The sequence below is a fragment of the Glycine soja genome, chromosome 2, assembly GCF_004193775.1.
Source record: "Glycine soja cultivar W05 chromosome 2, ASM419377v2, whole genome shotgun sequence".
NCBI lineage: Eukaryota > Viridiplantae > Streptophyta > Magnoliopsida > Fabales > Fabaceae > Glycine > Glycine soja.
In genome coordinates, this window is record NC_041003.1 from 5568089 (window position 1) to 5583297 (window position 15209).

The following is a 15209-nucleotide window of genomic DNA, read 5'->3' on the forward strand; positions in this document are numbered from 1 at the left end:
TTAAGACTATAGGAGTAACAAACGAATTACGGATTATTATTTAGAACATGCTGAGAATATATAAAAATATTTTATTATCTTATTTAATTATAAATTATCATGTATAAGATTATTAAATTTTGTAATAATCACTTAAAAGTTAAAAGTCATACACTTTACTGTATTCGTGAAGAAATTTAGTGACAACAAATGCTTTTTATCATTAGCATTACTAAAATTAATTTAATGATGATTTTTTAAAAAAATACATATAAATTGTTTAGTTACCCATGTTAAGTTTTTTTTGGTGATACTTATAGTAATTTATAATTGATTATTTATACTGAAAATGTGTATAGAAAATTAAACTAAAATTATTTCAGTTTGTTTTTAGGAGACGTTTGATAGGAAAAAGTTGAGTTTTTTTTGAAATCTTGGGTTAAAAATCTTAGTTTCCTGTAACAAACGATGGAAAATAATATTTGTTGAAAAAGTTTTTTAACAAACGATGGAAAACTTTTTCAAAGAAGGGTGAAATTTTAACTTTCTCGAATTAATTTCTTTTTTATTATAATAAAAGTATCATACTACTCTTATTAATCTTATTAATGTAATAAATAATTAAAATATTTGATAAAAATATTACATAATTCTTTAATTTCTAAAAAGTTCATCAAAATATTTTTTTATAATCAATCAAATAGATTTTATTTATTCCCAGGAAATATGGTTACCGAGAATTATTACCATCATGTAAAAATTTCTTTTCCTACTAACCATCCCCTTAATTAGTTCCAGAGATTAAATTAATTTAAAGTTAAATGATATTCTAATTTTAAATTTTAGAATAGCTTATATATGTGATAGTTGGTTGATAAACCAAATCGAGTTAACTTAATTTAACTTAATTTTATCTCATGGTTATAACTATTCCAACGCAAACTAAATTTGTACGATTCAAATAAATGAAAATGAATGATATGGGCGATCTGACCAAATAATAAAACTAACTAGATAAAAATTTATTGTGCAACACAAAAAATAAAAGTGATACAGTAATAACTAACAAGGAAAAGACCACTACAGAAGTTTAAATAGCACAATATATTGATTCGAATTGAATGCAAAATATTTGAACAGTTGAATCGTAACATCAACCTAATTATCTGTGATTTCAAAAGCAATTCTGCTTCATGTTCAATTCAACTTGTCTACCACACAACCAACATGTGTCAGGTCTGTTGCTTGAATTAATGACCTTAGCTTAACTCATTATTCATGTTCTGTGCAGGAGAATAAATATTTTTAACATGCCTGTAAAGAAAAAAGAATATTAAATAAATAAGAGATGCCTAATGCTTTCAAAATAAGTATTGAAACTGTTTTTAGACGTACTAGACAATCTCGTCTACCATGCCTAATGCTTTCAAAATATCATCTCATCTCAAATAGCTACAATCACGTGTCCATTTTGCATTTATTTTATATATACTAAATCTTATTTTGGTCTATTACATTTTATCATTTTAGCCTTTTATATATTTTTTTTTACTGCAGCCTTTTATGTTTTAAAATTCTCATTTTAGTTACTTATGATTACGATGTTGCTCAAGATAATTCTTCTGTCAATTTTAAACTAACACGGTTAGTGTTTTCATTTTCAAATAATCAATTTTAATGCAGTGAGATGATTAAAAACTATTAAAATCTTTATTTTATTTTTTTTAAAAAATGCCTCATTTTCATCCTCACAATCCAATCTGATTTTTTTTTTTTTTTTTTAAAAACTAATCCAATCAAGAAACATGCAAAAGAACCAAACCCTCTATATCTGTGAGAAGTGACACTTCCTTCTAGAACAAGAACTAACACCCATAACTAAGAACAAAAAATTTGTTTTTCGCATTAAACATGCTGGGTGCTTCGGGAGAACCCAAAATCATGAGTAACCTAAACAAAATCATTCTAAAATCATGATCTTGTGTGCAATGCGTGCGATTACTGAGAAGAATCTGCATGTCGATCAACAAATTGGTGGTGCGTGGGAGGGCGAGGGATTATGGGAGTGAAGGAGATTAAACACATGCAACACAGAAATGCTTTTGTTTGGGTTCAACTAATGTGATTTTGATTCGACTTCCTAGTTCCTTCGAATGCGAATAAATAAGATAATGCCTCGTACTCTTCCGAATTGGAAAACATGAAGACTCCATCCATCACACTTCCAGAACTACGTGTAACAGGCATCTAGCAAAATTCCAGACCTTTTGGATATTCCATACTCGGTGTTACGTGGTATGTCGTCCTTTATGTCAAGTTTGTTTCTTTGAAAAGACAATGCGGACTTAAGAGTGTAAAGCCAACATTTTTGACCCTAAGTCGATGTTGCTTTGGAAAAATAAGAGTTTAAATCGAACATCTTTTCCATAACAACTTCCAATCCTTTGCGGAGAATCCGTGCTTAGCTTATCATTCTTCTTTCTTCGATTGAATGTGGTTCCTTCTAATTCACCTTCTCCAACTTCTTGAGTGTGTTCATATGGAGAGTTGCAAATTCACTTCCGAATAGATCTGTTTTCAATAATCTATGGAGTATTCTATCATGCTCCTCGATTTTTTTTTCTTGGGCCCCGCAGCCAGCCCATTGGGTTTTAAGGTATCCAGCCCAATGCTATTTGTTTTGTTTCTTTTAAACGACAGCATCGCGCAGTAGCAGAAAGATACCGCCAGGCGCCAATCCAATTCTCACAGTTTCGCCGGTGAAATGTCTCCGGCCGGTGAACTCAGGTGGCTCTGCCGCCTCCTCCACGACTCTCTCCGCCCCTACACAGTCTGTTTCATTCTTCACACCTCCAACTCTTTTTTTTTTTTTAAATAATTATCAATTCATTCCATTAACCAAACACGCTTTTCACGTGCCTCAGGAACCACGCGCCTTCGTTTCCACCTCCAAGGAGAAGGAGAAGGAAATTCTAATAGCTTCTTCTCAGGTTCCGCATTTTTTCTCGTCTTCAAAACACTATTAAACACTTTCTGTCCTTGATTCAATTATTTTTTCTTTCTTTCTGCGTTTTAGGTCGTGACAAAAATTCAGCTTCGGATTCGCGAATTCGATTCTCGTGCAGAGGCGAAACGTGCTTCCGATGAAGAGCGATCGTGCTGTTCGAGCCCGCATTCTTCCGTTGATCAATGTCTGCGAAAAATCGTCACTGAGATGGTGAGTGTCAAAACCGGCTTTTATGTCAACCCGCTTTTGTGTTACTCCCTCGGTACCAGATTATACGATGTTTTAGAGATTTTTTTTGGTTAAATTAATTTTTTCCCTCTAATTTATTATTTAGGTTTGATTTGTTCCTCTAATTTTTTTTTTTTCAATTTCTTCCTTTCTTTCGTCTAAATTAAATTGGGAAATGTGTCTTTTTTCACGGTTTAAAATTACTTTGTGACGGTTTTAAGCTGCCACAAACTACAATTTCTTAATATCATTGACCTAATTTTGATGGTAGGATCAAATTGAATCATTTTTAAAAAATTAACAATCAAATTGAATCTAAAAAATAAACTAGAGCACTAAAAGATTAATTTAACCAATTTTTTTTTAACAAAACCAATGCTGCATTAAATACTTTTTTTTTTTTTTTTGAAGACTATCCTTAATCAATACTTAGTGGGAATAATATATAGGAAGAGTAAATGAGTCATTAGTAAGTAAAGGGGATATTTTTTTGACAGTACGATAAAGGTATATTAGGAAGTTACATAATGTTTTCTTTGAAATTCAACAAATTAATTGCATTCCTTAATACCTGTGTCAAAACCTTAAATGCCATATAATCTAGAACGGAGGGAGTACTTTGTTGCAGATATTAGTTTCGTGTTGTTTTTGGTGGCGCAGATGGTTTTGCTCACTGTCAAGAGTGAATTTGTTCAACACGTGGTTGTCAACGCTCTTGTCTTAGTTTCAAAGTTTGTGTACACAATGGTATGAATGAGGAAGTTAGTTTCCTTGGTGAGTTTAGATTACACATTTGAAGCTACTATGTGATTCTCTGTAATAATGATTTGCAGGGGAACAATTGGGATGGGTTCATTCATTTGTTGTGCTGTTCGTTGGAAATGGCGATTGCTAGGATGATTTCGTGTTCGTCTGAGCCTCCTTCTGGAGCTGAAAATAGTGAATTTGATTGTTTTGATGTTGAGTTTCTGATGCAATACGGGCTTAAGAATTTTGATTGGTCTACTGTGGCTGGTGTTGTTCGAGTATTGCGTGTTATATGTAAACATTTGAAGGAGGAGGATTATGATGATGGACTTATCAAAGTGTACTATGACTCTGTCAATTCTTGTCTTCTGAAGATGCCGTGGGATTTGTTAGATGAGTATTGGAGTAGTGAGTTTGGTAGAATGAAGGACAACTCTACTATCAATCAATTGCACTTAAAAAATTTCAGTGTTATGGATCCTGTGATGAATTTTCTTGGGACTTTTCTGCAGTTACTATGCTCTTTGGTTTACCGGAATGATTCAGTGGAAACTGGTTGTGATTCTGTTGATAAACATCCACTTTTTCTCACAGTCGTGAATCTTATACCTAGATTAGCAAAGTGGTGTCTCAGCGAGCAAGAAAATAATGCTGAGATGCACGCCATTCATTACTTGAAACACAAGTTGCTGGTAAGGTTCATCCACTTGTTCAATGAGCTTGAAATTGAATATTTTGTCAGTGGTAGGATTGAATGCGGATATTGTTTATTGTTGCCACATTAAATTTAATGGAAGAGTAGGGTGTTATTATAAAAAAAATGCTTTTTCTCTTTCTCTGAAAATATAGAAGGGAGTTTGTGCACCAATATCTGCCATAAAAGGTCCTAGCCATCAATCGTTTGGATATGTAAAATACAGGATTTCCAATCCTAGCAGGAAAAGGGGGGAATGGAGACTCAATTTCAAGTGAGTAAACAGGAATGTGGAGAACGAGAATTAAAATCTTAATGCTGACAGAGCTTCACAATATATTCCATTTCAATCTCAAATCTTGTTTCTTTTCAGAATGATAGGACCCACTTAATGGTATTATGGATTTGATATATTTTGTCAGTATGTTTTTAGTGTTATTAAGCTAAATTTGTACTAGTTTTATTATATTAGTGAAATGTATCCAGAAGCTAGGTTAGTGTTATGTATAACAATTATTCCGAGTATCATTAGTAAAATGTCTTCTCTTTTTTCCATCTGAACTATAAAATTTCAGAAGTATGCCTAGTCTTCGGATATATACTGTTAGAAATAGTATTAGTTAATGGCAATTCATTTAAGAAAGAGTATGTTCAATATGTATAATTTTGATTATTTTATGATTTTGACTTGATTACTGTCAATTAAATTTGTCATATTTAAATGTAAAGCTTTAATATTTCTCCCATGTTCAATTTTTTCTATTTTAATATTTTTGTCACTTTTTTCATTTAAATATGACAAATTTAATTGACAGTAATCAAATCAAAATTATATATATATATATATATATATATATATATATATATATAAACTTTTATTTATAAAGTTCCAAAAAAAAATCCGACAGGTTCAACTTGTCCTGCTGACATGCTTTGGATGTCGGGTTGAGTGGGGCAGATTAAGTGGGTTGTAAAACTCAACCCATCTTGCCAAAATTTGTGCTGACCTGTTGTGTTGGAACTGTCTTGCTAGCCGGTCTGGCATTCATAATTTATCCTGAATCTTATCCCTTAGAGTATTTCTTTCAATTATGGAGGCTTTACTGACTTCCAGTTCTTTGTGCATTGTTGAATTTGATTACTTGAGCTCAGGATGCTTAGGAAGTAGAAGTATATTTTTAACCTTTTGTATTAGACATTAGTACTTGCCATCTTTCATTGCAGAATTATTAAATAATCCTTTTGTCATTTCATTAGCAGGGAGGAAAATTTTGTTATTATTAGTTGCTATTTAAAGTTGCTTTATATTTTCATGAGTTTATAATCATTGGAAAAGTTGAAGGGGAAAAGAAGCAAAATAACTTTGAAATTTAATGTTTGTTTAAAGACTTGTTTCTGTGTTGCTTCTTGCTATGTTTAGAGGGGAAGGCTCTCTTAAAACCAATTACCATGTTTTCTTCTGCAGATTCTAATGATCAGACTCGGCTCACTTACAGGTCTAGACTGTCGGATCCGTCTTTCTTGGCTTGAACTCCTTCATAACTACTTTCAAGAGCTTTTGCAGCAACCCTTAACTCAATTTCTTTCTGATCAAATTGATTGTCTGGAAGACTCTCCATTTTTATGGAGTTTGTCTGATGGAGAAGCATGTATGAAGCGTTCTGACCACCTACAAAGACAAGCTGTTTACCTCTTATTAGCTTGTTCTTTCAGTCTGATCTGTAAAAGAGGAGAAAATGCAAACCACTGTAATAATTCAACTCTGTGCTCCAGTTTTACCACTAACCCAGATTCAGAGCATGATTACTTCTGCAGAAAAAAGGGATCACTAGAACTTTTCAAGTGGATTCTAGGACATCTTCCAACTGCAATCTCTATCAAACATGAAAAGTACATGCAGATGTGTATGAACTTCATATCATCTTTCCTTCAGCTATATCTTCGTGAGGTTTGTCTATTCATGCTACTTGTGTGTGTATTATAGTTTGAGTATGAAGCTTGTTTATCATGGCCATTGTCTTCAAAACATTTTTTAGTTCTTTAAATTTTGGGTTTTTATAACTCTTGGGTCCATATGGAATGCTTTGAAGATTAAGTTAGCTACAATTGGGGATTTGATATATTCTGACAAGTTTGGGTAGCTGATCATGTATTGGAAACTGAAGCTCAGAAACTTAAAAAAAGCAGCTGTGTTCATATCAGATCACTTCAAATCCTAATAGGACATTTTGAGTGTGTCTGTACCCATGCTTCTTAGGTTGGAAATATGTTTGCAAAACTGAGGAATTAATGAGTGTCTCAAGTCTTAATTATTTTCCTTTAGCATAACACTTTTGAATCTTTTAATGACAATATCTTGTAGTTTCACTGGTGTTATTTATCACTTGAATGGCAGGATGATCTATTGTTTGAAGTGCTTTTGCTATTGTTTAGCATATCATCTTCTCTCCAGGAACAGTAAGGATTTGTATTCAATTGTTTGTTATTTTTATTAGCCTCTTAATGGAAGAATCCCCTGTAATGAGGTTTGGATGATGTAGGTCTGAAAGTAAGGATGCTGCGTATCATGATGTAATGAAAGATTTTCCTTTTGAGCTGTCAGACATTTTTAATTCTGTGCACCTTTTTCATCTGTTTCTTTCAGAGGCTAGTATTATGCACTATCTTAGCTCATGAAGATAGACACCCCATTGCTATCCACTTTATCAATTAGTTTAATTTGTAAAACAATAAAAAAGCTTACTATCTTGTTCTTTACTTACTGCTCTGCAGATACATTATGATCACCAAGTGCTTCTTGATTACCTCATTTCAAAAGATACTGGAATAAGCTGTGCTAAATATCTTCTAAGGTATTCATTGTAACCACAAAATTTTCCCTTTATGTGATTACAAATAAACTAGCAAAGCTATAATATCTGGTTGTATAGACTAGTTTTCTGCCAGACCTTTTGAGTATATCTTACATCTATTTGTGATTATTCCAAGGTTATGGTTTGGTACCTTGCTTTCCAGGATTCATGTAAAAGAAAACTCTGGCCAGCCTCACATTTTATAAATTTTTGTTTCAGCCCCCAATTTCTTTTTCCTTTATTCAATCATGGAGGATAAGTTCAGGGCTCAGAATCAACTGTTTGCATTGTTAGTTTAGTGAAAGGGTGAAACCAATCAAGAATGAGAATTACTAATAAATCACAAATTTTGGTTGCTACTTATCCTGACTTATTGCTACTTGAAAGTTGGCTTTTACTTTTTCTCTTTTGCACATTTGTGGGTAGATGCTTGCATTTGATATGCAACTCATGGAAGTTATTTGTGGAATTTCCATTATTTGGAGAATTTTTGGATCAATCATCTTGCAAGAGAAGAAAAATTGTAGGGGATGGTCTACACTTTCTAGCAGATGGAATGCCTACGTCAATTGACAACAGTGGAAGTATCATATTGCATATCAAGAATTATAAGGAAGACAGGGGTGGCTTCAAGTACTACAATATTAAGCCATTCAAGAAAGCCGGAGAATGTTTACTATCTTTGAACAATTCTGTATATAATCTTCATCAAAAGAAGTTGTTTCCGTATAATCCTAAAGTGCTTCTGAAACGGTATGTTGCTTAACAATGAATTTATTTGTTCAACAGATGGGTCAAGCTTTTAGAATTTTGATTGTGTACCTGAAGAAAAAAATTGATGAACTTATTTCTTGTAGTCTAAGAAGATTTCAAGAGTTATGCTGTCAGGAAAAGGGATTCCATGGACTGAAGACTGAGTAATAATTACCAAAACTGCATGTCTGATTCTGAAAGCTTGGCTATCTTATGCTATTAATGGCTATAGAACTACATTTTTGGGTGAGTAGGATGCTCATGGAAAAAAAGTAGGCCTTATATTGAGTGTTCTTCATGTCATAAAAAAAATTCTTCTTGTCAGTCATGTCATGCTTAAATTTTAGTTTGCTGATTGAATACATTATTTGCTGGAAACAGGTATTGGTGGCACGGATGGACAGGAAATAGAGAAATTTTGTGCTGGTTCATAGTTGTATGGGTAAGATGGCTACTACACTGGCTTAGATCAGACTTAGTGCCCACAGCTGTCAACATTGTGCTACTGGTGTCCATCTAGTGACAGTCTTGGTTCACTTCAAATCCGTCGATTATTCTATGGGTTTGGGGTTACATGTCATCTCTGGAGAATCTGGTGAGCCATATCATGGATCCAGGGTGCATGAATGGTTCCTACCAGTCTTCAATCTTGAATTTGTAAAGGTACTAATCCATTCCCTCAACTTTTAGCCAGCAGCATGATCTTCCCTTTGCGATACCTTTTGTACTATATCCTCCAGGTAATCCAAGCAATTATCGCATTGAAGGATGTCTTTCTTGCGGATACCTGCCTTTCTCTTGGTACTTGGAGCTTGCATTCATGCTCCTACAAAAAAGCATGTAATGAGTAGAAGACCAAAAGTGTAAAACTTCGTTGGTTTGGTTAAGCTAGTACCCCTTCGTTTGAAGGCTGGGGTGAAAATGGTTTCAAGTGCCTAATGTTGTCATTTCTTGAAGCATATTAGAGGTTGGAAAAAAAAACAGATTAAGAATATGGACCATGCAAAATGAAACATGATAGACTTTGGGTTAGTTTCATTTTCTTTTACTATCATAAGGGCTTACGGCCAGGCTAGTTATCTAGCTCATCCTTAAGATCCATTTTGTTTCCTTGACTTGATCCAAAACTTAATAGGGTGTTAAGGTCCAGTACACTTACAAGTCCCAATTAAAAAAAAATTGAACTCTTTCAACTTTGCTTGTATGAAAGGTTGGTTGATGATCTTCACGTGTTTCATTCATAAAAAATACAAGATATTTGGACTTAGTACAAACTATAAGAATTATATCAATTTAGTATGAGCAAGGGGATTTAATTTAGTTGGTTGAACACTATAAGAATGATATCATATTCGATTGCTACACAAAAAAAAATCTATTTAGTATGACAATTTCTAAGGGATGTGTTTCATGCATCCTAAAAATACAAGATATTTGTACTTATTACAAAGTATAAGGCTCATGTTAATTTAGTAAAGACAATTTCTAAACTAGCTTTTAGTGCCTGTGTTATAAATTTGTTTATTTCTTTTTTACTTAAATTATGTTCTTCATATGGTCGAGGTACTTATTTTTCTTTGTTAATTATTTTAAAAATTTAATTTAAATACATCGATGTTATAATATTCAATTAAGTTGTCATTCAATCATATATATATATGTAATAGATTTGGGATTGGATCCAGTGATATTCTAAAAGTTGGAAGCCATAGATTGCTATATATGTAATAGGATTATTATTATTGACTAAGAGTTTAGATGAATTTATGAATAACAATGGAACCAACATTTATTTGATAAGTTTCATTTATTCGTTAGCATGAATTGACAAGAACTAACACAACTTCATATCATTCTATTTTTATCAAATAAAATTTATACAGATCCCTGCGTGTATGGATCGGAAATGACGCAGTAGTTGCAAGACTATGGCTTTATTTATTTGTCTCATGGGAGTCATGTTTCTAAACGAGATCTTATAATTGTAACACAAGTCAAATTCAAACACAACGTACAGATGAAAGTAACCTATAGCCTAGTCATATTTTGTAGCTATCTTCTGGAGAGAATTGAATAGTTCTCTAGGCTTGCTAAACATAGCTGCATGATCTGCACCTTTGATCTTTAGAACGTCATTGATCCCAGCATTTTGGATCATCCATAGCTGATATTCCAATGGAATTGCAAGGTCCTCAGTGCAAACAATATAGGCACGTGGAACTGAACCATATCCATGTTTGGAGAAGTTCTTTTGCTTAGACAAATCTTCAATGAAGAGTGATGATGGCCTTACCAATGTCTTGGCCAATTCTAGGTCCTGCAAAACCCAATCCTTATTATTTTGTTTTTATTGAAAACTTCGAGAGTCTCCAACGTATTACTTAAATAGTAATATTGCTAAAACAATGATGTAATTGCCATATTTAATCGCTAGAATTGTCTTTTGTGGTGGTTTTTAGCTGCCAGAAACTCTGTAAATTTAACTGCCACAAATCACAACATTTTTTGTAGTGCTAACATCAACATGTAATTACCTCAACGGGAGAGAGCTGGTATTGCTTCTTGGACAAGTACTCAGGACCAAAGAGCACTGATGTCTTGTTTCCACTTGGGGCAAATTCGTTGTCCAAGTCTTCAGACGACGTGTTCTGTTGAAGTAGAAAACACATTAATGGTTGGCGATGCATGAGTGTAATTTTTTGACCTTTTTCTTTTTTGGTTCTAGACAATAATAAGATCCGGAAGCGTGTGTCATGCCATGTTTATCCATTCACAGCGTGTATTTTTGAATGACAATAGCGAAGCATTTGAAAGTTTTATTTATCCGTCGAAGCATTTGATAGTTAAAGTTAAAAGAATTTCATATTAATTATCTTTAAAAAGATATAAAATTGATGGCCGTGCACATTTATATAATTAAAATACATCTAACTAGCATTGTAAAAGTTTTTTTTTTTTTAATTTAAGTAAATTTTTAAAAATATATAAAAATTTCAAACTATAAAATAATATAGATAACTAGAATAAAAAAATATATAAATAACTTAAAATTAGGTAAAAAAGAGGAATTAAAAAAGTACAAGTAACTGAAATTTAATTTGGAAAAATAAATGTTAAAAAAAATAAAGCTAATATTTGTGCAAAGGAAAGAAGAAATTATAAAGTAAAAGAAAACTCTATAAACAATTAATAATTTAAAATTATTTTTAAATATAAATTAAATTTTAAATAATGACAAAATTACATAAGAAAAAAAACGATAAAATATATTTAGCATTTAAGAATAATATTTTTTTTACAACCATTCAAGAATAAGAATTAAAATTATATTTACAAGTATTATTTTTTTATATTACGAATTCAAATTATATTTATAATATAAAAAACAACCCTTTAAATTCATAATTATAAATAGAAAAAAAGTTAGGTCATCTAGCTGCCAAGTTAACTACTTATGTACCTGAATAGTCGTTATAAAGACAAGTAGATATATGATCACCTACAAGATTTACTCACATTATTATATTACATAGGAAGCCAAAAAATGCAATCTGATTTTGATTGAAACTGATTTATAGAGGTATTGATAGTCTCTTTTTTCACGGAACATGGATAAGTAAGAAAATTGACAAAAAAAATTGAAAAATAACCTCAAGACTAGTTAAGCAGTACAAGGAAATACAAGATTGAAAGAGTAATTAAAAAAAAAAATTGCGAGTTCAATCTCCAACAAAAACTAATACCGTAACTATTAACATTTAGGAATAAAACAGCAAAAAAAAAAACAAAACAAAACTAAGAAGCATATATACCTGTTCCAAGACGTAAGATGGGCGATGTTCGGTGTCTGGAGCAAAAGCTGTTAAGAAAACACCAACTGCAACCTTTTCTGGAAATTTCTCCATAGCAAGGGCTATGTTCATCCCTCCAAAACTGTGACCAACTAGAACCACCTTCTCATTTGAGGGAATTGTGGTCATTAGCTGCAACAAAGGCTCAGAGTACTGCGAGAAAGTGTCAACATCTGCAATTCTCTTCATGTTGATGCCAGAAGCTGCAAGGTCGAGCACTGTGACCTTGTGGCCTTCAGATTCCAAGCGTGGCTTCAGCTTGCACCAACTCCAAGCTCCGTGGCATGCTCCATGCACCAGAACATAATGCTTCTTCCTATTCCTATCTACACAATTTCCTGAACTAATGCTTATCAAAATAATAAAAATAAATATAAAAATCAAATTTTCAGAACTCATTGTGTTGTTTGCTTCTTGTGGTTGAAGTGTTGTTTACCTTGTGGTTGCTTTGTAGGTTCTTTTTTACCAATACACTCTCTCTCCAAAATATTTCCATTCTACAACACTTTTAAAAACAATTTCCGTTCTACAGTTGAGAAGTCCGGGTTGGCTAACCAGACTTTTCAACCGGTTTTTTATTTTTATTTTTTTTAAAAGTTATTTTTTTCGAAGTTAAGAAGTTAGGATTGACGAATCAATTTTTTTCAAAACATACATAAAATTAATTAAATACTAAAACATATTTATTCCTCCATTATTTATCAAAATATATATGTTGCCTACCTGATTGTTTTTTTTACAGATGTTCCCTCCTCCCTTTGTTGTTGTTTTCATTCAATTATTTCTTCATTCTCTTTCTTTTTTTCTTATGTTGCGGCCAAAGTTTCTATATCCACTGTGCCTAAGAGAAATGAAGATTTTCAAATTCATGCATAATTGAACAAAATTCTATTGAAAGAAACTGCAACTTTTAAAATAATAATGATAAATAGTTTGCTAATATTCTTTTAAAAAAATATTCTCCCTTGGAGTTCTTCAGGCATTAATTTGTTATCTGCCCCTTGTACTAATTGAAGAGGAATGCTAATAGTAGCTTATATGTTCCAAAATATTTCCATGTGGCGTTTACTTGCTTTGTATGCTTTATGAGTTAAATTGCATGCTTATAGTTCAATGGTTAAATTAATATGAATCAATTGCATGCTTAAATAATCATTTGAGGAATTGCAACTGACCAAATCGAAATATATATATAAATTCAACAAGATTCCAACATAACCAGAATACAACTTCATATACGCCTCATGTTTGCAAGAATATATATCATCGCTTTATTGATGTATCAAGTGGTTCATTGGTATTTAGCAGCTATCTGCTGGAGAGAATCACATAATTCTTGCGGCTTGCAAACCATCGGCTTATGATCTGCGCCGTTGATCTCCACAACGTCATTGAACCCAGCATTTTGGATCATCCAGTGTTGGTAATTCAATGGAATTCCAAGGTCTTCAGGACAAACAGTATAAACACGTGGAACTGACCCATATCTTTGTTTGGAGAAGTTCTTTTCCTTAGACAAATGTTCGATGAAAAATGATGATGGCCTGGCCAAAGTCATGGCCAATTCAAGGTCCTACAAAATTCAATTCAATCCTTTATTTGTTTCTCTTTTTGTTCAAGACTTGATTCTAGGAAGGTTTTTCAGCCTGTTGCTTTAGCTAGTAATTGTCCTAACATGTAATATTGAAGGATATGATATTGTCGTAACATGCAATTGTTACGCACCTCAATGGGCCGGGGCAGAGTTGATAGAGTTTGTAAGACAAGAACTTGGGACCAAAGAACATTAATGTTTTGTTCCCACACTGGCAAAATTCCGTGTCCAACCATTCCTCTGATGGGGTCCTCTCATTGTACTGTCGCAAGGGAAAGAATTATAATAATGCTAAAGATGAGTGCAACTTTTTCATTCGGTATTTTTCTTTATATGGACAATGCATAAGATGTGAAAGTGTTTCTCAAGTTTTCAGAGTGTATATTTTTGGTTGACATCAGTGAAGAATTAGATATTTGAAATCTAAAGAATTTTCATATTAATTATCTATAAAAAAAAAGTAGTATAATCGATGACGTGCATATTAATATATAATTCAAATATATCTAACTAGTATCATCATATTTTTTTTATAATAAGATTTTTATTTTGGTTTCTAAAAAAAATTCCTTTAATTTTTATCTCTGCAAATTATGAAATTGTTGGTTTTATTCATGGTAAAATGAGTAAATTAAATTTTAATTTTATTCTATGTAAAAAAAAATTCTTTGCTTACTCCAAAATCTAAATATTTATTTTTCTCCTTAACACTTATTTTAGTACAAATATTAAGTATTCATTTTTTTTATTTGCTGAAGGCGGCATAAAAAACTTCACACTGAAAGTAGGTCGCAATTAAAATTTTAAGAAAATCAAGATAAAAAAATGGCTGAAATAAGTAAGAAAACTGGTCAAAAATTTGAGAAGGAAACCTCAAGAGTGTAATTAAGAAGCAGACCTTTTCCAAGACGTAAGATGGGCGGTGTTCAACGTCTGGAGCAAAAGCAGCTAAGAAAACACCAACTGCTACCTTTTCTTGAAATTTTTCCATTGCAATTGCTATGCTCATCCCCCCAAGGCTGTGACTAACTAGAACTACCTTCTCATTTGAGGGAATTGTGTCCAATAACTGCAGCAAAGGCTCAGTGTACTCTGAGAAAGTGCCAACATCCTCAATTTTCTTCATGTTGATGCCAGAAGCTGCATGGTTGAGCACTGTGACCTTGTGGCCTTCAGATTCCAAGCGTGGCTTCAACTTATACCAACACCATGCTCCATGGCATGCCCCATGCACCAGCACATAATGCTTCCTGCCTAAACAATTTTCCGAACTCATGATGCTTTTCTTTTTGTGCTACTTAGTATTCGTCCTCGCTATATATAGACAATCAAATGGATCGGGTTTGAGTGGTTTCTGTTTCCTCCACAAAATGTTTGGTTAATATCTTTTTCTTTAAAGAAATTTATATTTTTAAAACATTTGTTTTTAATGAAATTTATTAGAACTAACAAATGGAATTCGAAAAAACTAAAAATTATTTCATAAAATCATTAAATAAATCAT

The 15209-nt window shown here is 32.4% G+C and overlaps 3 protein-coding genes across 8 annotated transcripts; 1 reads left to right on the forward strand and 2 right to left on the reverse strand.

The window, feature by feature from the left end:
• The first annotated feature begins 2659 nt into the window (after positions 1-2659).
• Positions 2660-9484, forward strand: LOC114382672. Of its 6 annotated transcripts, XM_028342247.1 has the most exons (13): positions 2660-2809; positions 2904-2969; positions 3056-3196; positions 3875-3961; positions 4048-4653; positions 6121-6603; positions 7051-7112; positions 7196-7301; positions 7428-7507; positions 7934-8260; positions 8365-8506; positions 8642-8923; positions 9001-9484. In XM_028342247.1, exons 1-11 carry the CDS (start codon positions 2744-2746, stop codon positions 8426-8428), a joined length of 2088 nt encoding a protein of 695 aa, XP_028198048.1. In that variant the 5' UTR covers positions 2660-2743; the 3' UTR covers positions 8429-8506; positions 8642-8923; positions 9001-9484. The 6 variants fall into 6 exon arrangements, with proteins under 6 accessions (XP_028198048.1, XP_028198044.1, XP_028198053.1 ...); XM_028342243.1 differs by having other exon boundaries at positions 8642-9484; XM_028342252.1 differs by having other exon boundaries at positions 7196-7226; positions 8642-9484.
• A 564-nt stretch (positions 9485-10048) lies between these two features.
• Positions 10049-13177, reverse strand: LOC114382699 (methylesterase 1-like). The gene is made up of 3 exons (XM_028342278.1): positions 12073-13177; positions 10795-10908; positions 10049-10577 (listed from the first exon to the last, which is right to left on the reverse strand). The coding sequence occupies exons 1-3, from the start codon at positions 12508-12510 to the stop codon at positions 10296-10298; spliced, it is 834 nt and encodes a 277-aa protein (XP_028198079.1). The 5' UTR covers positions 12511-13177; the 3' UTR covers positions 10049-10295.
• Positions 13178-13282: 105 nt separating this feature from the next.
• Positions 13283-15074, reverse strand: LOC114382707 (salicylic acid-binding protein 2-like). Its single transcript, XM_028342285.1, has 3 exons — positions 14604-15074; positions 13833-13967; positions 13283-13684 (listed from the first exon to the last, which is right to left on the reverse strand). The coding sequence occupies exons 1-3, from the start codon at positions 14979-14981 to the stop codon at positions 13403-13405; spliced, it is 795 nt and encodes a 264-aa protein (XP_028198086.1). The 5' UTR covers positions 14982-15074; the 3' UTR covers positions 13283-13402.
• Positions 15075-15209: the final 135 nt, after the last annotated feature.